The 24,305-nt window shown below is 42.5% G+C and overlaps 1 protein-coding gene across 3 annotated transcripts in view; it reads left to right on the top strand.

The window, feature by feature from the left end:
• The first annotated feature begins 6,186 nt into the window (after positions 1–6,186).
• The window catches only part of EPS15 (epidermal growth factor receptor pathway substrate 15), a 99,558-nt gene continuing 81,439 nt past the window's right edge, over positions 6,187–24,305 (top strand). For all 3 annotated transcript variants that reach the window (XM_045027454.1, XM_045027456.1, XM_045027455.1), the window contains exons 1-2: positions 6,187–6,319; positions 18,994–19,035. In XM_045027454.1, coding sequence (XP_044883389.1) covers positions 6,293–6,319; positions 18,994–19,035 — 69 coding nt within the window. In that variant the 5' untranslated portion in view covers positions 6,187–6,292. The remainder of the gene's footprint in view (positions 6,320–18,993; positions 19,036–24,305) is intronic.

Genomic DNA, 24,305 nt, shown 5'->3' with positions numbered 1-24,305 from the left:
GGCTCTACTGCCAGAAGTGTTACAGGAATCAGCAAGGTACATCCTTCCTCCTCCATCACCTGCCCCAACTGACCTGGGCTACCTACTTTTATGTGGCTTCTCCACCTGGAGCATGCACAGCAGGGGAAGGGGCAGTGTGGTTGCCTGGGCCCACAATGAATGGTCCACCCTTGGTGGCCCAGCGTGGGGTTGGTGCACCCTGTCATGTGACTCTTAGATAAAAGATGCTTTTGGTGCAAAGTATTAGCTAATATTGTTTTATTATTCTCCTCCCCATTCCCCAGAAGTAATCCTTCAGTAACTCAAGTATGGTAACATGTCCTTGCCCAGTAAAAACAGGGTTGGCCCTTGGCTTTGTGAGGCCCTATTAAAAAAAATACAGTGCCCTCCTCACTTATAAGCAAATTTCCTTACATCTCTCTCTATGTTCCCATAACATCCCTCCAGCTACTTCTTGCTTCTTCCCTCCAGTGATTGTGGTCCTCCCATCTTTTTGTGAGTCTCCGTGGCCTCTGGCTACCATTGTATGTGGACTGGAAAACCCAGAGATGGAGCCAAAATACAACTTGCTAAGCAGGGGAAGAACAGGAAATTAAATCTCTGCCATGGTCAGAAGTCACACAGGACTTCTGACGGGTGACCAGAAATGGCTCTCTGGCTTCTGAGCAGGTTGTGTGCATGTAGCCCCAAATTAAACATCATGTTTGGGGGGGGGGCGGAGTGGGGAGATGCAGCTGCAGATATGGGACAAGAATACTAACTGCCACTGATTTAAATGGGAGTAGATTCTGCCACCCTTACAGTGAGCAGTTCCACTGATGTAGTCTACTCTGAAAATAAGATACTACTCAGTGTGATAAAAGGGTACAGCATCTGGCCCAATGAGAGAAGAATTGGGCCCAAGCTAATATTTTGGGGTGGGGTGGGGAAGGTATTGAAAAAAGGCTGCTGAAAAGTAATGATTACAGAATAATGATATATCACGGCTTTGTTTATATGAGACACCCACTGAAACTCCCAACTGTTTCTTTCATCTATACTTAAGGTTTTAAAATTTGTATTTGTAGTATTAGAGTTGTTAATCTGTTTTTGCTCTGGAGCTGAGCACTAAAAGGACTCCGTTCATCCATACAGCTGGGTAAAGCATACCACACACAGGCATGCAGGAGTGAATCATCTTTCCAGTCAGCCTGTTGAATGCTAGATAGTTTTAATAGTCCTTTTGCCCACAACGAGCAGGACCAGTCATACCAAACATCTAGGTGTTGCCTTGGAAAAATAATGAGGTTCCTGAGGCTGGCATAAACAAAGCTATCATAAAACAAAGGACAGTCATTAAAGTTAATACAGTACTTCCTGGGAGACCAGAAGACATCATACACTGTCATTAACACTATTAAAGCTATTCTTTGGGGACTTGTGAATATACTGATAAAATACATGGGGACGTAGGGACCTGATTTTCATTTCCCCACTATGTTGCTTTGGTGCTGCACAGGGTATCAAGTTGGTGTAAGTTGTGCTGATGCAAGTCGCTTCTTACACCTGACCCTAGGGGTCTGTACCAGTCCATGTTTGCATAGCTACATTGGTGCAAAAAAGGCAGTGTAGGCAGGCCTTGGGTTACTTTGACTTACCAATTTTTATTCTCAAGGCACTTGTTTTGTGTGTCCTGTGAAAAGTTAGCATGTGCCTACACTGGTGATTTGTATATCCTAAACTAACAACTCATGAACCAAAACACCAGAACTAGAGCCTCTCCCTCCCCGAAACGAGGCATGTTCAGATCTGGATCCAAACTTTGCAGATTAGACCTGTGTATACTGCAGTGTTCATGAACAAATCCCACAGAGTAATTCTTTCATACTCTCAAACAATAGCACACCAACTCTTGTCTCCATGTCATTCACGTGATGACACAGCAGTGTCCACTAATAGGTAAACTTATACTGTCCTACTGCAGTTGTTAATATAGAACAAAGGAAACCTAGCTATCTATTGTACAAAGATGATTAAAATTGAATGGGGAAAGTTGTAGAATCAACCTAATAATAGAATAAAGTCTTCATGTAGTTCATGGACATGCTGACTCTCTTGCTGAATTATCTACCATGTATCAAATTCCACATCTAATACCTGCAGAGTCTGTAGTTTTTAGATCAGCAATTGATTCCTATTTTTATCTCTATAGCATACGTCAAAGCTTTCTGAGAGGGTAGAGTACTACTTGGCCCTCATTCTCCATTGGCTTATACATTGTGTAGTCATATACCTGAGTGGTGGGGAGTCTAAAGTGGATGTAAAATGCTACCAAACCAGAATGGTAGCATTTTACTCTCACATTGCCCAGGTATAAATGACTGACTACACAATGGGCTAAATCCTCAGTTGTGCCAAAGGAACGAAAGGTGGCTCTTAAAGCCATCCTCCCTGACCCAGGGGAGCCATTTTGTCCCTTGTGTAACTTAGAGCAGCCTAAGGATTGCTCTAAGTTACAGTGGTAGCAAGTGATCCTATAGGGACAGCTGTTCCAGCTGACAACTGGGCAGAACACCATGTGCTCCAGCCCCATCTCGGCTATGCCCTGGCCTGCCTCTACACCCCTGTTTTTAAATAGTCCTTTGGAGGTACCCATGAACTCTGCCCAGCGAGTCTAACTGAGATAGACTCCTGTTCAGACAATTTTTGCCCTCTTCAAGGATCAAAGCACCTCAGGAAGTATTCGCAGTGACACCAGGCAGCCTTTTCAAAACAGAGTAGGGATTATTAGTCAACTGGTGTTGACCCACTGGATGACTGTTCTAGCCAATCTTCTGCTATACTGCCTAGTCTGTGTGACTTCCCCAGTGGCTAGTAGGGCCCCCAGGCTGAAAAAGTCATGGTCAAACCCAGGTTCCCCTACTAGACATTGGGGAAGTGGCACAGACAAGGCAGTGGAGCCAGAAGACTGCCTAGGACAGTTGTTCAGTGGGACTTTGGTACCCTGGAAGGCAGGGGCGGCTCCAGGCACCAGTGCAGCAAGCGCCTGCCTGGGGCAGCAAGCCGAAGGGGGCTGCTGGTCACTGTGAGGGCGGCAGTCAGGCAGCCTTCGGCGGTGTTTCTGCAGGAGGTCCACTGGTCCCGCAGCTTCGGTGGCAATTCAGCGGCAGGTCTGATGAAGGCACAGGACCGGCAGATCACCCGCAGAAACGCCCGCAGAAACGCTGCCAAAGGCTCCCTGACTGCTGTGCTTGGGGCGGCAAAAAACATAGAGCTGCCCCTGCTGGAAGGGGAGGACTATAGTGAATTGCCTGGAAGGCCAAGCCATGAAAAGAGAGCACCCTGAATCACACAGAGAGGGACTTTTAGTCTGGCAGCAGGGCACGTGAACCACTGACAGAAGAGGGTGCCAGACTGGTAAAGAGCTGATCGCCAGAGCAGCCAAGAGTGAGTGTTTCCTGTGACAAGACTAAGGATTAAGACCAATATGTAAATCAATGGAAATCAGGCCTCCCAAGTCTTTCTTGTGCGGCTCCCAGCCAACCACTAAACAGTGGAGTGCTAGCTCCAGCTGAGATGATTGCAGGAATACATTCTCATGGTTCACTTTTCAGACTAATTTTTGGATGTCATTCCACTTTGTTCTCAAGAGAGGATAAACAAGGTAACTAAAGCGATAACTTATGCTTTTAGGGACTTTGTTCAAGAGGAATGGAGTACAGAAAGGTTAAATACAAGGAAGCATATATCATTGGTTGATGGTGTTCAAAACTGTGTGAATAATTACTGATAATTACATTGTTTGTGTTCTACATTCTTCCCTCTCTCAATAGTTTCTTCTTGTTGTTGCTGTGGCTGAGACAAATCAGTGAAGCAGACTTCCTTATACTAGTCACAAGGTATTGAAAATAAAATCTAATTGCCACATTTCCATTCATCTAAATGTGCATTTCAGGCTCCCTGATCCCATCCTAGTGCAGGAAAATTAGTCTAAAATGATCCTTCCTGCCCACATGACCATGAGACTGAAAAAAAAACCCCACATGGTATTGTACAAAAAAGAATGCTGAATGACTCTGAGTTGTATCAAATCTGTACAGTAAAATACTGTTGCTGTAGGGTAGACAGTGGAACACAATAGTGATGTTGAAGTGCCAAGGGAGAGTTGATAGTTATGGGTTAAGTAAACAGCAAATCCATTACTAAGTTTTCCAGGATGGTGCAGGAGTAGATGGTGCAAACCTAACAAGATATTTACATGGAGTTAAAGTATGTTCCTCTGATGCAACAAGCAGATGCCCTTTAACATAAAATGAGTGGAATGAGGAAACCTGAAGGTTTCATGGCAATTAGGAATGACATTTGGAACTTGGCAGCTGTGGAATGATAGTAGGGAATGCTATTTGGGATTAGCAGTTGGGAAAGGCAGTTGGAACCAGGCAGTTGCAATAAAACTGTTGGGATTAGTAGTTAAGAAATGATAGGATGGGGATTTGGAGTATGACAGCTGGAATGAGCATGGCAGTGACATGAAGAAAGAAAAAGGGAGAAAGCAATAGAAGAAAGAGCAGAAGAAGGAAAAAATGGACTGTGAAAATCCTCTGGCAGATAAGCGCAGGTTTTGGTATTTCTCTCTCACTTCATTGAGTGTATGAAAAATTTTAATTGGAGTCTGATCCATCTTTGGTTAAATCTAAAAATAAGAACTATTTCTATTCCCTCTCCCCACTGAATGAACTCTGCAACAATGTCCCAACACTCTGGTGGTGCAAAAGTGCAGGAAAACTGTTTAAATAACCGTTGTTGGGACAGTGAGCAATGGTAGCAAAAGTACCTTGTGCCCTAGCAATCTCTGCTGCTGGGGATTGTTGTTATCAACAGGTGAAGGACAGAGCAGCCCTTGTATGCCCCCAGGATTTGAGGGAGGGCATGCACAGAGGTACCTCATTTCCTGCAGGTGAGGGACAGAGGGAGAAAGAAAGAGGTAGGAGGCTGAACTCGAAGACTATGTTTGTTGATGATGAGAGTGTGGGTGGGATTCTTCACACCAGCACTTTGCATTGGAGCCTCCAGTGATTTTCTCCTGTTTCTGTTAAGTTTACAGCCTGCCTTATGTAGGAGCTCCAACTTACTAGACCATCATAATGGTCCCTTACGGCCTTAAAGTCTTTGAAGCCCTTACATAAGCCAGCACCATACTGGGAGCTCTCCAGGACATGGGGAACAGGGGCGGATATAACCAAGACAGAAGGAGGGTTAGGAGCATGGGACCAATGGAGATTTCACTGCAGCAAATTTTACAAGTACAAAGGAAGGAAGGCTGACTGATGATTTAGTTGGGGATTGGTCCTGCTTTGAGCAGGTGGTTGGATTAGATGACCTCCTGACAGGGGCGGCTCCAGGCACCAGCGCAGCAAGCACGTGCCCAGGGCCGCCCGGGGAGGGGGCAAGTGGGGCAATTTGCCCCAGGCCCAGCAGGGGCCCCCACAAGAATATAGTATTCTATAGTATTGCAACTTTTTTGTTATGGAAGGGGACCCCGAAATTGCTTTGCCCCAGGTCCCCTGAATCCTCTGGGCATCCCTGCACGTGCCTGGGGCGGCCTGCCGGTCGCTGTGAGGGTGGCAGTCAGTCCACCTTTGGCACCGTTACTGAGGGAGGTCCGCCGGTGCCATAGTTTCGGTGGTAATTCGGCGGCAGGTACGCCGAAGGTGCGGGACCGGCAGATCACCTGCAGAACTGCTGCCGAATCCGCGTGACCGGAGCGGACCTCCTGCAGAAATGCCGCCGAAGGCTCCCTGACTGCTGTGCTTGGGGCGGCAAAAACCATAGGGCCGCCCCTGCCTCCTGAGGTCTCTTCCGACCCTGATAGTCTATGATCCAAGTCAAATACTCCAGCTCCCGGTTTAGAGGCAGCTGCCCAAGTGCTGAGGGCTGGAGGCTCCAGGTCGGGGGTAGGAGCCAGATCCGGCGCCGGGTTTTGCTGCAGCCGCGCCGTGCTGAGGGCTGGATGGAGGCGCCGAGTCAGGGGGCGGGAGCCGGCGCCGGGTTTTGCTTCAGCCGCGCCGTGCTGAGGGCTGGATGGAGGCGCCGAGTCAGGGGGCGGGAGCCGGCGCCGGGTTTTGCTGCAGCCGCGCCGTGCTGAGGGCTGGATGGAGGCGCCGAGTCAGGGGGCGGGATCCGGCGCCGGGTTTTGCTGCGGGCGGGGCCTGGCTCTGGATCGGGAAGTTGCTGAAGTTGGCGAGTGAGTGTCCGGGCCCCGCGTCGGCTCCGGCTTCTTCCTGCTGCCCGGCCGGTGAATGATGGAAGCAGCATGGCCTCCCATCTCTCGCTGACCCAGGTGAGTGCCCCCGGTCCGGCCCGGCCCGGCCCGCCCGCTCGGGACTCGCCCTGCCTAGCCACGGGAGCCTTCCCCCGCGGGGGCCGAGGCCTGCAGTGCCCCTCGCGGCGGTAGCCCCCGTGCCCGTCCTGCCCAGTAACCCCCGCGCCCGCCGCGCCCTCCGGTAACCCCCTCCCGGTAACTCTGAATAACCCTTGTCCCGACCGGTAACCCCTAGTAACCCCCGTCCCACCGCGCCCTCTGGTACCGCCTGCGCCCGTCCCACCCGGTAACCCCCGTGCCCGCCGCGCCCTCTGCTAACCCCCTCCCGGTAACCCCAGTTCCACTGCACCCTCTGGTAGCCCCTGGCACTGTGCCATACTCCCCTGTAACCCCTGTTCTGCCATGCCCTTTCCCCGGGAACCCAAGGTAACCCATGTCTTCTTTCTCCTGTAACTCCTGTGCCTTGTTGCACCCCAGACCCATCTCTGTAACCCCTGGACCTGTGCTGTGCCTTGCTCCCCGGGAACCCTGACCTACTCTTGCTTTAGTTCTGTACCCCCTTAAAACTCCCATCCCTACTTTGTGCCCCCTTTAAAACTCCTTCATCCCTTCCCTTGTTCTATGCCCCCAATAATCTCCTCGCGCTGTGTTCCTGCTTGATGCCCCTCTGTCCTCCTGAGGAGATGCCCCTCCTGATGTCCAATACCTGGTGGTGCCGGGGAGGTGAGTGGTGGACCACACTGGCTCTCCCTGAAGCACTGCCCTAGATGTGGAATACACTGTGCAGTGCATGGTCTGGTTTGCATTGATCCGGTCTGAAAGGACTCTGTAGAGCAGTGGTTCTCAACCAGGGCTTTGGGGGTCCCTGGGAGGCCGCGAGTAGGCTTCGGGGGCCCACCAAACAGGTCCAGCCTTAGACTTGCTGAGGCCCAGGTCAGAAAGCCGAAGCCCGGGGCCCCAAATCCCACCGACTGGGGCTGAAGCTGCAGCATGAGCAGCTTAGCTTCATAGGGTCCCCCTGTGGCATGGGGCCCTGCGGAGTTGACTTTTTTGCTACCCCCTGACTCCGGTCCTGGCTTTAATATGCAGAAAAACAGTGGTGGCAGCACAAGTGGGTTGTGAAGTTTTTATGGGATTGGGGCCGGGGGGACTGAAAAGGAAAAAGGTTGAGAACCCCTGCTATAGAGAATAAAGTTGAAGCATTGAACATTGGGAACAATAATAGGAGGGGGGATGATGTATGTGATTGGGGGATTGGTATCTTCATCTGAAACATGGAAAGTGATGACAATTTGATGAACTAAAGTTCTTCTCAGACTGTGGGTTATGATCCCGTTTTAATGGGGTCACCAGGGCTGGTGTTAGACTTGCTGGGGTCCAGGGCCGAAGCTTGAGAACATGGGGTGGAAGGAAGGCTGTTCCTCATTGCAGGAGTCAGAGGGGTGGTGGCTCTTGTACTGAAGTGACTCTACAGTAGAATACTCCCTTGAGTTATGACAGTTGTCCATGTAGTTCAGTAATGATAACCTGAGGCCCTTCAGACTGCTCCATGGCATAAAATTAGACCCAGTGTATTGGTCTACAGGTGTCACTCCATGCATATCGCTCAGTTCTTGGAAGCGGTAGGCTCTTAAAATCCATCTTGCTCACAGAATTGGGGAGAGATGGTGTGACAGGCCTATGTATGCCTAAACCACAGAGAAAGTAGCAGTTACCTGCCTTTAATTCTTGGTGAGTTGTTTTCCTTTAGCAATATAACAGCAATAAACATATATTGTAGGCAAGAGATTTGCGTTGTAGCATTTCAACCTTTAAAAAAGGCTGCTCTTTGGCTTGTGAAATGGCACATGGAACATGTTCAAAATTAGCATTTTCCACTGATTTTCAAGGCATGTAACAACCCTTGATTCAATGGGGTGTGTGGGGGGGAGGCAGTGACTGGATCATATGGTTTAGGTAATTGTGCCTTACCTTTCAATCATGGACCGATCTCTGAAGCTGACCCCATTTATTAATTTCTTCTTTGTTTTCAAGCTGTTCCAACTCCTCTCCAAGCAATTAGCAGGTAGCTTGAGAGTATTAGACCTTTAAAGGGTGGTATAAAAGTATTGACATTGATAAGTTGAAATATCATCTTAAGTGTTCTTTAAATTCAGATAAGAACATGAGCATGTTACTGAAGAGTAAACTCTCTAGGGGGAATGACTTGAAATGCCTATTTCTTCTTATGAACTATATTTTATTTACAAAGATAGCAAGATGTTGTTGGACTGTTCACTTCAGAGTGAAATGGTTGGAAGCAGTTGTGCCTTTTGATCTGGGTATTTGAAGTGGTGGTATCTGTGTTTGTATACTAGTTGAATGTGGATAGCTAGAGGAGATAAAGGACTAACCTGATGAGAGCATTCGAGCTTTGAGAAGTTTGGTACCTTTCATGGTTTAGACAAACTTCTCACTAATGTTTTCATCTTCTAAATTTATTGCCTGATACTGGTGAGGATTTCCAATATTTGGAAGCCCTTGTATGGAGTAATGAATGCTGTTGAGACACTTATTCTCTAGAGTTCCTACTGAATAAGATATGTATTGGAACTACTTGGCTTCTCTTTATTTTGTCAGTGAGAAATTTATATTCTTGTAATTCTGAAGCACACTTATTAGGGGTCAGACATGCTATTCAGTACAAAGGATGCAGTTGTTTTGTTTAGCTAGGAGAGCTTTAAAGTCTCCTATAAATGTTGTTTGTTCATTTACCAGTGCTGATAAATACCACCATGTGCTTAGCATTACTAGCCTTTTTTTTTTTGGTCTGCTCATGTGTGCGTAGTGTAGCAGAACTGTTCAGCTTTGTAGTTTTCTCATTCTAACTGCACAGTTGGATACGCTTAGGAAGGAAAGCAAGCTCTGTCATGAAAGCAAGAGATTATGATGGGAATGTGTGAATTCACTGGATGCTCACAGTTCAGTTATGTTGGGAAGCTGAAATCAAGTGCTGTAAAGTCACTAGAGAAGATGTGTAGATATCAAGTGAAACTGCCCTCCTGAAGTGTTGTTTTACTTTAAAATTTTTTGATATATTTCAGGTACCAAAAAAGTTTACATGAAGAATGGAGACAGAAGAATTGTTCAGACACTGACTTAAGAATGTCTCAAGGAAGGGTTATAAAAGAATAACTCCAGTTCTTGTGTGGCTGAAGGCATAGGGCCTTGTGGCTTTTGGCAAAAAAGAGACATGGGTGTACATTATAACCACGTCATGTAGTGTGATTGTTTATATAGTTCCTCTGTCCTTCTATACATATAATATGATTGTTTGGCTATAGAGTTTATGTACTTCTAGTTATCAGGAAGTAAAATTTTGAATAGAAATGTGATGGATTATGAGAGGACTTTGGGGCTAACTTTTTTCAGTCTCTTGGATTCTTATATAGTACAAATAGCAGGTATAGGTTTACTCAGCTTAATTGTTGGCATCAGTTTTATTTCACAAGTTTTTTGTTTTTGTTTTTTGTTTTGTTTTGTTTTTTGCATTAAACGAGGTTCTGAGTTCATCACATTTTTAAACCAGAACAAGTTTCTTCAATGCAGATTTAAACCCAGGAATTTAGGAGGTATACAAGAAGTGCTGACAGACCATAAACTATAGTATTGTGAGGGCGATCCTATATATGAGATGCTACAATGTCATGGCTGAGTTTATTCTGTTTTTTTTAAACATCTTACACAAAATTGCAGTGTAATGAAATGAGAGAGCAAGAAACCAAAAAATATACAAAACACATGCAATGTACATGAGAGAGCAATGGGGACAATATCTAGTTAATGTAAGTATAATCCAGAGTCCCTATTTATCTTCCCCCACCCATAGATTGTGGTCAGTGTAACCGGGAAGTTGGATGTTCCCAAACTGAAACCAGGCTATTCTCAAGTGGTTTAGCATCCGTAGCATCTCAGAATTTTCCATCCTTGGTGTTAATAAAGTGCAGTTACAATATTTAAACAACATTTCCCAGCAATTAAATAACATACTTGTCACTCTGAGTTAGACACCAAAATGCAATCTGTTATGTAACTAAAAACCTAAGCTAGGTTGTGGAAAAAATATCAATTTCAGCTGTTAAATACATAAAGGAAAAAAAGCACTGCAAAGTCAGAGTAATTCAGAAATAGTAATAAAATACTTGCAGAGCGCATGGATATATTTCTAATAAGAACACTGTGAATATAGTTTGGAGCGTAAAAGAAAATCTGGAATGTGTTTTGTTTCTACAGAACTGGCCTACATGTAAACAGCTGACCTACATGCTTGCCTTGCATTCTGAGTTCTTTTTTTTTGTTTTGAGGGGCATGAGAAGGAAGCTCTCTGTGGATTCAAGTGTGCTCGCTCCCTCACTGCAGCTGACTTGCAGATGGAGTCTTACTGGTTCTTTAGGGCACAATATATAAATGTTAATGATGTGGGGGTCTCGAAGGAATAACTTGCAAAGAAAGATCAAAGGTCTAAGTGCAATTCAGAGTAAGTTTTACTTTGTTTTGATGACCTGAAAGCATTAAGTTTTTAAAACAGTTGCTCTTTATAGCAGGTGTACAAATGACTAGTTCAGCAAAACTGTCTTACTCTGCTGTGATAAGGCAAACTTTAACCATGGCTGTGAGACCCAGGTGTGCCATGATCCAGGTTTGTTCTCTTTTTATTGTCCCAGGGTACGTTTTTTTAAATATACAGACACTCTGTGTGGTTTGTGGGGGGAGAGCGCTTATAGATAGATAAGCCTTGTTCTTATTACTTTGCTTTCTGTAAAGATGTGCACAGGGTAAAACTGTGTGTGTGTGTGTGTGTGTGTGTGTGAATTTAATGTTGGATTGACAGTCAAAGTAAGCCCTCCAATTGCATAACAAAAATGTTACGGATAGTGGCAGTTGCACTACTTCCAGCAATGTGCCTTAACTTGAAACTCCTGTTTTAGGGGCCCGTATGGCCCATTCAGTTCTTGGTTTCTCCACTGAAACTAGCAAAATGTGATAATTGTGATGTTGGTGTTAATGATGTGGATGCTAAGAACTGAAACTAAAATCAAATTTAATGTAAACTCTGAAAGCACGAGTGACAAGGTTTTGCTTTGAATCAATGATTTCGAGGTGAAGCATTCTGTATTCCATATTTAATGCCCAGATCTGTTTAGCTCTCTCTACACACTGTTCCCCACCTTGGGTTTGTCACCTAACAGCCTGTCTCCTTTTGTCACACGCTTTCCCCCTCCTGCCCATCCCAGAATACCTCACTGCCCAGCATGCCTCTTTGGTTCACCATGTGCAGAGCACAGCTGGTTAAATCAAGGATAGAGCTGGTTCGGACATTTCCACTGATTCAGAACTATTGTTCCTTTTCTACACGTAGTTGGGGAGCTAAGCTGTAGATGTCAGAAAACAAAAGTAATTTGATACACCTATCTAGTTTTCTCAAAACTCATATCAAAACATGACAAATAAGGGCAGTAATGTTTTGGCCTAAGCTTTCAGAAGTGACTAATGATTTGGGGACCTCCAATTTTGGGGTAAGTAACCTTAAAGATATTCAGAAAGTTCTGAGCTCCTACCCTCTGAGAATCAGGCCTCTTTCAGGTGTCCTAGGATGGGGACTCAAAGATTACTACTTTCGAAAAGTAAGGCCACTGTTTAAGTTAAAGTTTAAACAGTGTCCTATGTGTGGTGTCTCTCTGGGAATGGGAGGAGAGGAAGAGAGAGAGGAGGAAACTTGGAGTGAGTCGGAACTGGTTATTTAGCTAGAGAAACACAAATGTGTGTGTGCGCGGGGGAGGGCAACATTTTAAAAAGGAAGCACTTTCTAATGTTTCCTTTGCAGAAGTTAGTAAATATTTTTCTTTTAAAAATGACATGGAAAATGTGATTGTCCTGTATTGTGCCAATTTTGGAGACTATATTCCATTATGATGTGAAGCGAGATTTTGTCCTACTTCAAGTGCAAATCTCAGTATAAAATTAAGTATGGTGTCACTATTGCATCTATAATTATACATACACTTTGTAGCATAAAGCAGGTCTCTGGATAGTCTTGCTGAGTACAAACCTGGATGTGTAATTATAGAACCCTTGGATACCCTTTACTGTTGGAACACATAAGCAATAGGTTTAATGTTAATATATTTCAACAAACTAGCTATGCCAGGGATGGCTAACCTGAGCCTGAGAAGGAGCCAGAATTTACCAATGTACATTGCCAAAGAGCCACAGTAATATGTCAGCAGCTTCACCCCTCCGTCCCCCACCGCTCTCAGCGCCTCCCGCTCACTGGCAGCCCTGTCGATCAGCACCTCCCCCTCCATCCCCGCACCTCCCGATCAGCTGTTTCATGGCATGCAGGAGGCTTCGGGGGGAAGAGTGAAGGCATGGTAGGCTCAGGGGAGAGGGTGGGAAGGGGTGGAGTGGGGGCAGGGCCTGTGGGAGAGCCAGGGGTTGAGCAGTGAGCACCCCCTAACACATTGGAAAGTTGGCGCCTATAGCTCCAGCCCTGGAGTCGGTGCCTGTACAAGGAGCCGCATATTAACTTCTGAAGAGCTGCATATGGCTCCAGAGCCACAGGTTGGCCACCCCTGAGCTATGCGGCAACATGCACCTGAGGTAAAGCTAACCAGTCAACTTCCTTTTTCTGTATAACTCTCAGCCATGTCTCTCATATACCCAATAAATCTGCAAAATGAGTAAAACAAAATTCTGAATTTTTTATCTGGCATTAAGACTCTGTCATTTTTGGCAAGAGTAAGGGAGAACCTCTGCAGTTTGTGTCTCGGTGAAAGTGTTCTGTGTACACTGTGGAAAACTATGCAAATCTCTAAGGTTTCTTCCCCCCCCCCCCCACCATTAGAGGATAAAATAGCCACTTAAAGGAGATTGGAACAGGAGAGCAAGTTTCTACATCAGCCAAAGAGGAGAGGGAGCTGTCTGCTTTTAGTGAGCAGGAGCTGTGCTCATCAACACACCCCTTACTTTAATCCCTGAAAACAATATTGAAAACTTTAGAACTCAATATTAAGTAACATTTAGCCCGCTTTTTCATTTTAGGTAGGCTTTATAGTCCAGCATTGATTATTGTGGTGATATGGATGAGGGATTGCATAACAAGAAATCAAAACATGGTTAACTTGCATAGGAGATGAAGAATGTCATTACACGGTCTAAATTCAGTTGTAGAAATGCTCTAGTGTATTATTCAGTAGGTGTACAGTTGAGTTATAGTGAAGTAGAATGAAAGTTTCAAATCTTTTAAATGCACTGTATATATTGACATTGTTAAGGTTATAGTGAATCTTCGTTTTAAATAAAGTTTTCTGGATTGGTTTGATGTTGAGAATTACCTCTGGCCTATAAGAGGATTCCACTGTAACTTTTTTTTTTACCCTTTTGTATATAGCATAAAAATTAAAGAAATGAGCAGAAAACAATAAAATGAGACTCTGATTAGAAAAATGCGAGTGAATATATTTAGGAAAAAATAATTCAAGACAAACATGGAAAGCAAAAATATTAAGCTGCCTTTCCCTAAGCCTACACAGGAGTCAAGAACATTGTGAGGGTGGGGAAAATGGCCTACCCTAGTCTACAATACAGTCCCCTGTTTCTACCACTGATAGGGCTTCACTGATACAAAAAAACCAAAACAACATTTTTTCCCCCTGATGTATACAAAGTTTCTGAGATGATAGTGGACAGCAAACTAGACGTGAGTTGTCTATCATATGACAGCAATAAAAGCCAGTCCTTCAGATATTTGTACAGTGTTCTCCAGACTTTATCCAAGCCACACATTTAAATACTTGGCCTTTCCTCCAAGCACCTGAAGTCTGAAGAACCCTGTACAAATATTTGAATATTATAAGAGTTGCAGGCAAAATGGAATTATGTAGCATTATAAAAAGGGGGTCTAACTAGGCTTAATAGGATGAAATTAGGAAGGGAAAATTTTAGGCTGAAAATCAAGAAAAACATCCTGAAGCTGAGCTGTACTTGGCTATGGTATAGGGTAAGGGAAGTGATGGGAAACCTTTTATCTTTAAACACTTCAAACTACAGTGCAAAACAATAGACTAGAGAACTGTCCTACGTTGCCAAAGAGAGAGAGGGAGGCTGACCTAATGTTCTCCCCCCCCCTCAGTTCTATAAACCTGTACAGAGTTGTACTAGAGAAACCCAACAGAGTGTAAATACTCTTTAAAACTGATTTTTTTGGACTTGCAGTTAATTTTGGGTGAAGATGCCTCAGTTTTCGTATGTCCTTCACTTGTATCAATGAGCTTAATTAATCAGTGCATCACAATGCCTGAACAAACCACCACTGTGGAAAAGATATCTCAAGGGGGAGAGCCACTGAGAGGTTAATTCAGAAGACTAGTATATCAAATCTCTTTCCTGAAGCTTAAAATGGAGCCCCATGGAAAGGACAGAGAAACTGACTGCAGAGCTGGTTCTTTCTTCCACTTTTCCCTTACCTCACATAAATGGAGAGCTGGCGCATTCATTGTTCTTTAGGGAATACTACTTTAGTGTTCTGGGTCTCTTTCAGCACTGGGAAAAGTAAGTAGTGTTTGCTCATTTCTAGATTATGCAATCTTGGGATGTGGGTCTGGAAGTACTAATATTAATCTCGCATGCCTTCACATGGAGGCAGAATATAGTATTTCAGTCTCGCATTGAGATAGATGGAGAAAACTGCAAAATATTAGCTTGTTTGGTTTCTTCTCTTTTTTCATGGGTAGATGGTGTTGGTGTTCCTTTACTTCCTGTTAGACAGAGGCCAAAGGGGAAAAACTGTTTTAATGACTTAAAATACACCCCTATGTAATCGTGGGGGTGATGGTGATGGATTAAAAACATGAAAGGATATAATGGGCTGATTGACTGAAGCCAGAAAGACAAAGAGACAGATGGCTATAAAGCTGGCCTTCGTTTCCTAGGTTAGGAATCTGTAAGGGCCAGACATTCTCAACGCAAACTGTAATCTTTGCAGGGTAATTACTGGAACAGATGTTAATGTTAAAGTAATTAATTTTTAATGGAATTTACAATGGTATATTTTAATTTTTTATGTACTGTGGAATCTGACTATTCACACTGAAAATGAGTCCACAGTTTCCACTCTGCAACTGTATGTGCCAATTCCAGTAAAGTGAAGAAGTGTTACCCGGCAAAAGTCCTAACTGGCACTGGAGAATTCAAAAATACTCTTTATGATATATTGACACAAGGAAAAAGCTACAGTACACAGGTCATCATCTGTTACACTCGCCTTTTTGCTCAGTATTCTTTTATGGGAAAACTATGAAGTCTGTTGCCAGTAAATGAAACTGTCTTCCAAACTATACACTTTCACAGGAAATTCCATTTTCTGTGGTTGTACTGATATAATGAAAATGAGCCCCAAAATCGGAAATCTAGAGAAATTTTATTGGCTTGTACTATGAGTGTTGAATGAAAAAATTATTTTGAGTTTGTAAAGTGTTTGTAATTCCATGACCTGAACATGCATGTGTTTCCTGTCCAAGACTAACAATGATAGGTTTGGCTGGAATAGTGTTTTGCTGAACAGAAGTATGACATTGTTTTGTAGTGCATCTTGGTGGCAGATTAATGGTTCCTCTCTTGGGGGAGAGGAAGGGGAGATGGGACAGGAAAGACAAATGTAGACTTGATGCCTTAAAACACTTTCAGTTTTGTGGTTTTTATTTTTTCTTTGCTCTCGCCAGATAGTTTTGTTCCAGAATTTTGTTTGTAATTTTAATTTGGTTGTATTTGCAAACTATTTTAGGGTTCCTGTGGATTTTACCTGAATGAGGTATTAAGATGATTAAGAGGAATGTCTCTGTATTATAAAATCTTTACTTGAAGCAACACAAATGTAGCCACCCAGATTTTAGGCTTACTTATTCTGACAATGGGGTATTTCAAATCTTTACAGGCAACATTTTAAGCTGTCTGCTTGAAACTAGGTGTCTTTGACTGGAGAGTATCCTATATGGACTACAAGTATAACAGCACATTTTTTAGCTGCAGCTAGTAAGAAAGATCCAATTTAGCTGTGATCAGTGTGGAATAGTGAAAACTTTGCATGTTATTTACGTTAATAGAGAATATAGTACTAACCTCTCTACCCGCCTGTCATGCTGACCAGTATTGTCTCATTGTTTACCTGTTCTCCCCATCTATCTGTCTCCATCTGTTTCTTGTTTTGTACTTGCACTGTAATTCCCTTGAGGCAGGGACTGTGTTTTGTACAACATGTAACAGCGGGGTCCTGGTCTATGACTAGGGCTCCTAGGTGCTACAGTAATAAAAATAATACACTTTTGTAAACATTTTCAAATCTCACAGCAGTGAAGTTCTCTGAGCATTAGTGCAGAAGTAAACTAGGAAAGCACTCATCAAGCTGATAGAATTAACAAACAGTTTATAAATTGCTTGAACATGGTGTCCCTTGTTAGATATTTGCTAGCAGATTAAGTGGGAAAAGAAATTCATAGTAAATAACATCAATGATCTAACACCACCAATGTTCTAAAAACATTTCTTAAAGAAGTCAGTCTAGCAACATCCTTTTGTCTTACATTTCCTGAGTCAGTTTAAAACTGACTCAAGGAATCTAACTTAAATCCTAATGAGGCACCTGGCCATAAAAAGATCTGAGGTAGAGTGATACTGGGTGACAACTCTGACTATTGCTTCCAACACTTTCAATCCAAACCCAGTGGTCTGAATTCAACCCTTGCTACAAATAGTTGGGTTACGGGGAAAAAACACAACACATATTCAAATGTTAATATATCAGTAAATAAGCATACTTTCCAAATAGTTTGCTTAGTAACTCAATCATTTTGATTTATATAGTGTTCTCCAGTTGTCTATTTCTATTTGTTTTGATTCCTGAGCCTCACTTTCTGGGATATCATAGTTGGTCCCCAATAGTGGGATTTCTGAACAAGGAAACTTCCTCCAGTCATCTGTTTCTACTGTGGTCAGGAAAAGTGGACTTTGCATACATTCTTCCCCAATAAACAGCAGTGCACTAAATAAATCCTTTACTCTTTTAATCAATTTATCCTTCCAATGGAAACAATCCAGCAAGGCCTCAAATACTGGCTTACCACTGGGCCAAAGAGGCTACAGTATAAAGTGTTACTACAAGAGAAATAGATTTAAACCTATAATGCCCATCTTGTAATGTACTGTAGTAAAATATTTCCTGCAATTGTTTATGCATTTTTGTCAGTGTCCAATTTGTATGCAAGTTGACAGGATTTTTAAATCTGAAATTAGAAATACATGCTATAATTATAAAATCTTCAGGTCAACTCCTACTCACATATGCACATGTTTGAGGTTGCAAGATTAGTCATATATTTGCATTGTACATGGAATTAATAGTATTTTTGGTTTGTAGTCAGAGGAAATGGTATTCTGCTTTTTACTGATTTGTGTAGGTGCTAGATTTACAGTGTGGTCAGCGCTCCCACTTAAGGGTAGTAAATATAACCCATTATCCATTTGTTGATAATACTAGTCATACACCTTACAAAAATGTGCTCGATCAGCGTGTCTTAGGGTATGGCTACACAGCAACTAGATACCCGCAGCTGGCCAATGCCAGCTAAGTTGGGCTTGCAGGGCTCAGGCTACCGGGCTGTTTTACTGCTGTGTAGACTTTTAGGCTTGGGGTGAAGCCTGGACTCTAGGGCCCTGGGAGGGTCCCAGAGCTTGGGCTGCAGCCTGAGCCCATAGTCTACACAGCAGTGAAACAGCCCGGTAGCCCAAGACCCTTGAGCCAAAGTCAGCTGGCATGGGGCAGCTGCAGGTATCTAGTTTCTGTGTAGACATACCTTTCAGGGCATAAACATCTAATAAAACCTACGGTTTTGTTCCTTTCTTCAGGATAAAGGAAGGGCAGCCCCCAAAACATAATAGCCCTCTCCGGCCTCCCCAAAATGTCTCGAACAAACACACACTAAAAAAAGATCTGCTTTGCCCCAGAACCAAAAGTGTCACAACTCAGACTTCCTTGGTCTAGTAGGGGAAGTGAATTGAAGGCCTTTTCCTGAGCATATCATTTTATGGTTTGTCTTCATTGTGAAGTTAGCTCAGGCCAGCCTAGCCCAGGTGGAGGATCCCCACTGTAAAACCCTGCCTGTGCCAGATCTGTGTAAATTATACCCACGATGGTGCTGTACTAACTTGTGTGCTGGGATAGATTTCTGTTGGGATATCCTGTAATTCTTAGTGGTGCATTTAAACTGTGCTGCCCTATGAACGCTGTGTCTCTCATCTAGCTTGGAGCTGGTGTCTGTGTTAACCTCCAAGGGGGTGACTTATTAATGCAGACAGTTCTGAAAGTGAAAACCAGTAGCATTTAGTGTCAAGAACTTTTAAAGAGAATGTTAAGGAATTCAGTCTGAAAACTGTAAAGTGATTCATAGTGCATCTGACTTCTTTGCTTCGTATTCTGAGACCAATGCAGCTACAACAAAAGTGTAAACAATCTTATAAGTTGACAGAAAACAGACAGTTTAAGACATGTATAAAATGTCTAGTTTTCCATGTTAAATTATGTAACTTTGATCATATAAAGTGAATTAAACTGATAAAATTATGCATATTAATCATATAATCTTATGCATCTTTCTTCATAGCTATCCAGTGCAAATCCTGTGTATGAGAAGTACTATCGACAGGTAGGAGTTTTTATTCTCTTGCTCTAAATTTCTAGTTGAATTAAAAAACTTCTCTTGTTGCCATATTCCTTTTAGAGATGAAGATTGAATATTTGTGTCAGACTGTGTAGGGTGGGTTCAGTATTGTGTAACTTCTTCATGGAGTATCAAGGAAGATCACTGCAGCCTTAAAATACTTGGTTAAAATGGTAAACACCATGGGGCAGATCCACACTTAAGGGCCCAGATCCAAAACTAGTTTGACTAATATATATTTTGTTGTGATAGTGCCCTCAGTGATTTTACATTGGTGTAGCTATGTGTCTGGGGAATGTGAAAAATCTGTACTCCTGAGAAACCTAGCTATACAGAGCTAACCCCTGATCTAGACAGTGCTAGGTTGATGGAAGAATTCTTCTGTCAACCTAGCTATCGCCTCTCTGGGAGGTAGATTACCTACATGGATGGGAGAATCCCTCATATTGGTGTAAAGTATCAGAGGGGTAGCCGTGTTAGTCTGGATCTGTAAAAGCATCAGAGAGTCCTGTGGCACCTTATAGACAGACGTTTTGAAGCATGAGCTTTTGTGGATGAATACCCACTTCATGCATGCATCCGACGAAGTGGGTATTCACCCACGAAAGCTCATGCTCTAAAACGTCTGTTAGTCTATAAGGTGCCACAGGACTCTCTGCTGCTCATATTGGTGTAGGTAGTGTCTGTACTGAAGAGCTCCAGTGGTATAGCTGCGCTGCCGTAGCATTTCAAGTGTAGAAATACCCTAAGTAAACTCTAGGTTGAACTTGTTAAATGTTATAGTTCAATAGAATCTCAGGTAAATAGAGGAACGCATCATCAGCAGGCTAATACGTTTTTTCCTCTTCATCTCGGATATGTCCTTGCAAATCAACCTGAAATGAAATTGGGTTATCAACTGCCAAGTTGATGGCTTGTAAAAATGGGGACAATTTTGATTTATTTAATTGTGTTTTGATATGAGTGAATTAGAGGTTAAAATAAATTGTTGCCATCATCTGGCAGAACTACTACAGACCTCCTATTAAGAAACTCAGTCCTGAGTATGCTTCAGCTGCTGAGAGGAGGGAAAGAGCTGATTGATTCCTACTAAGGTGCTCTTTGGACCTTGCTTAGGGGCTTGGTCTCTTCTATTAGCCTCTGATTAGTAAGAATCTGATACATTTCAAATGAAGTCCCCTTATCAGCTGGAAAGGGGCAGCTTTCTATATTTTTCTGCCCCCCACCTTCCTCTCCCTTGAGTTGGGGGATGGGTCTCCACTACTGTACTTTTCCCCCAGACTCTGTATTTTGGATCCAGTAGTCAGAGGTTGGCCATTAAAGGAGAAGACACCTTGACAGGACCTTGACAGGAGCAAGGATGGACCCTGACGTCAACTTTAAGGAGATGAGGATCACATCTTTGTCATAGCTGAGTCATACTCCCCTTGCCAGTCCTGTATTGAGGGACAAATCCAATGTGTGTACATCTATATGAATTGAGTCATGGTACTTAAGAGAATTTGATGTTACTTGCAAGAATCCAATGTCATGGAAGGCATGAGGTCCTAAGCAAGACAAGAGTCATTGTCTGCATGTGTTACATTGACATGGGAAACTTTTATGTTGATTTTACCATCAAGCCCAATAACAGCTCAAGCAAGAATCTGAGAAGTGGATTTCCTAGTTTTTGTCCTGGGGCTTGAAGATCAGGTGGACATGCTTGAATGGATCTCCCTCTGAAGTGGGGACATTACATTTGAGTCCAGATGCAAACAGCATGATTATTCTCTCTCCTCAGTTTTTAAACTTAGGCTATACTGAATAACCTGACTGACAGACTTTCTCCAGTACAGTCAGCTGATTTACTAAGACTGTGCTGTTAAATGGTATCAAGATTGAATGCTTTATTTGTAAGCTCATGGATGATGATGAATTTCTTAATGATTCGTCACGTGGTCAGAAGCACAAACTGAAATTTTGGGAAACTGCCTAATGTCCTGGACTTCAGAGACAGCTCTTCAGGTGGAGCCAGAGGAGCACACATTAAGAACCTGAATATTGTTAGTCTTTTGCCTAATGTGGAAGAGTTGCTGCAGATTCTACCCCCTCCTCCTCCACCCTGTTCTTGAGATACGCGCAGAGCAACAAATCAAACTACTCCATATTCACTATGAGAGCTGGGCACACCTCCAGCGTGCATACACCTATAATTCCTGGCTGAGTCACCCATGCATATCTGATTAAACTTAACTACAACATCTTTGGCATAATGTGGTTGGGTAGAGCATCAACTCCTACTCATAGATTTCCTGGCAAGTCAAAGACAGGGGAACCTTCAAATGTGACATCACTGTCAGGTAGGTTGCTGTGCTGGCACACCTGCTTACTGGCTCGATCCAACAGGTTTTTATGTCATTGTCACCAAGAATAATGGTGGAATGTATTTACTTGAAATATTTAGTTACATTTGACATTTTCTGAACTTAGTTTGTAGGGTTGATGGTAACATTGCTTTTTTTTTTTTTAAGTGATGTCTAGAATTCCCCAGTCCTCATTTGTCTTTTTCATTTGGTGCTGATAGAGTATCCTTTATCCTTACACATCATAGTAGCAGTAGTTGAGAGGACTCAGCTGAGTTGAAAACAAGGTCATCATTTACTTTTGATCAAATATTTAATACTATCACAGTGCTAAGAAAAACTCCAGGAAAAAAGATTTCATCCTATATAGCATGTGTTGTGAAATGAATATGGTCTATAACATTGGTTCAGTAATAGTATGGAGATTACCTAATTTCATAATATTAGATCTAAGGTATTTTTCAAGAGTATATAACTGAAATTAGTTAAAATAATTTTCTAGGGGTGTGTGTGTGGGGGGGGTCCCCTAAAAGGCTTTTCTGCATTCTGGCTTCGTTTCTTTTAATTCTATTCGTGTAAATATATTTAAGCATTATTTACAAAAGATTAATTATGCTGATACAGAGCTATAGAGATCCAACAATAAGTTAATAGGAAAATCCATTCCAAATGGAAACTAATACAATATGGAAGATAATATTGTAATTGGATAGCTTCTGTTTATCATAGTGTGAGTTATTGAATTTGGGATCTCTTAAATATGATTACGGTATATAAAGCTACTTCATGACATACAGTACCTATTGTATTTTGGCTTCCTTGAGGGGTTTACTTTGGCATTAGTGATAGAAGAATCCAAAAATGCCTTTTAGATCTGTAAAACCAGCAGCTGTTCTGAGATTCACATTAGGAATCTTGCATGGGAATCCCTCACTGAACTTGTTCTCACAAGTGTTCAGGGCAAATGGCTCCCATTAGTGAGATGTAACTTTGAAATTTAGAAATTAAATGTTTTTTTTAACTAAATCCATAAAGTAATGTGATTCAGCATAATATTTAAGCAATGTCTCTGAGCACCTAGCTGAATTTTTTTTAAGGTCCGCATTGAAGTACTAATTTCTGCATTCTAACCAATTAAATCAGATGTACCTTTCTAAATCTAAAAAAATCCTTTTTAATATTATTGAAGACAGCTTTGATAAACTTGCTCTCAGGACTCTCAACTTAAAAACAGGGAGAGCAAATCAGGGAAGATGGTCAAGACAGCTGAGCCATACAGCCAGCAAGTCCCAGCAATCGGGCCACCAGGATCATATAGGAAACTGCCTTAAACTTGACCACTATAGCAGATAGTAAGTTTTCAGTCTTCCAGTTTCTTCAGTTGTTTGTTGACCAACTAACTGAAAGGAAAGGCTGATTTCAGAATAAGCTAACATCGGGGAACAAAAAAGTAGTAGTGTTGGAATCAGCTCAAATAACAGCCACCTGTCTGCAGCTCCTCAGAAAGTCACCTTCCTAGAGGATAAAGTTGAAGATTTAAAAATAGACACTGCTGACTCAATATGGCTCTGGGGTTTCCCTAAAAGCGGAAAAACACTGATCCAACAAGCACTTTCCTGAATGGATGCCAAAACTACTAGATTAGGTTACAAATAGGACCCATTGGGTGTAAAATGGGGCTGTGTTTGACAATACAGTTGCATGTAAATTATAAGGAGCTCGCTGATATGCCCAACATACTTTTAAAAAAAAAAGGGGGTGGGGTGGGGGTGGGGGAAAGGCAGCCATAAGCTTGCAAAAGTATACCATCCCACTAAATCCCTGACTGTTGAACCCACTATTGTAAGAAATAAAAAATACTGATGATAAAGTGAGAAGCTATTTAAAGTTCTGCTAAAAACTTTATTCACCTTCAGACTCTTCCTAAATCACAGTAGTTTTTTTTGCATACTCTAAAAATCCTGCTGATTGCTAGAGAACAAAAAGTACCACTAGAAGTGGAAATATCAACAGATGAAGGTGAACCTGCTCCAAGGTACCTTCCAAATGGCAGATATCCAGGGCATTTTTATCAAAGCTTTTATCAGTGAATTCTATAACTGTCTTCAGGAGTGTCTAGTACTCTGAATACCTCAAATGTTCTGTTACTTCCTTGAACAGGGAGAATTGTCCAATTTCTGTTTGCAAGACAGTGTAATCATACTCTTGGTTTAAAAGAAAACCCAAAAGACTGTAGATATTTACCAATATAAGCAAGAACATACTAGAGACAGTTCAATAGTTTGCTTAAAAAACCCTATCTGTAGCATCACTTCTCACTAGCCATTATCAATTTATTCCAGAGAGAGCTACAAATCATAACATTCAGTGAACATTACACTTCATTGATCAGCTAAACTATGGATTGAAAAAAGCCTTTCTTTAGGATTATTAAATGCCCTCTCTGCCTCTGGGATTATCTTTTAAAGTATTGGCCAAATTAAATTTGGGACATTAATTGAATTCCATCACTCACCATTCTTCAATTTTCCATTTTCATATTTTATTTGAACAGCTTCCTATAAGTCTTTGTCTTTAAAGACTGGCTGCAGGCCAAAGTGTCCTCAGTTATATTTGTTTTGCTCTGTCCTTTGTAATGCTTGTAATAGCTGTCAAATCCTGCAGAATTTCAGGGCATTACTATCCATGATAAAGAACGTGAAGTTGTTGTTTTTGCAGCCTGTCTTTGTAGCAGATGGCCCCTTTCACCAAAAATCTCACTAATATTCAGGTTACTCCCAGTCCCAAAGGATCTGTCACTTACTGCATGTTAGTTGTACTGTAGATCTCTTACCAAAGATAACACTTGTAGCCAGTCCTGTGATAACCTAGAAAAAAAGAAAGTGTTTACAAGATTAAAGCAGGCGCGCGCGC

The sequence above is a fragment of the Mauremys mutica genome, chromosome 8, assembly GCF_020497125.1.
Source record: "Mauremys mutica isolate MM-2020 ecotype Southern chromosome 8, ASM2049712v1, whole genome shotgun sequence".
In the NCBI taxonomy this organism is placed as follows: Eukaryota; Metazoa; Chordata; order Testudines; family Geoemydidae; genus Mauremys; species Mauremys mutica.
The sequence above is the reverse complement of the archived record's forward strand: the minus strand, read 5'-3'. Positions and strand labels throughout refer to the sequence as shown.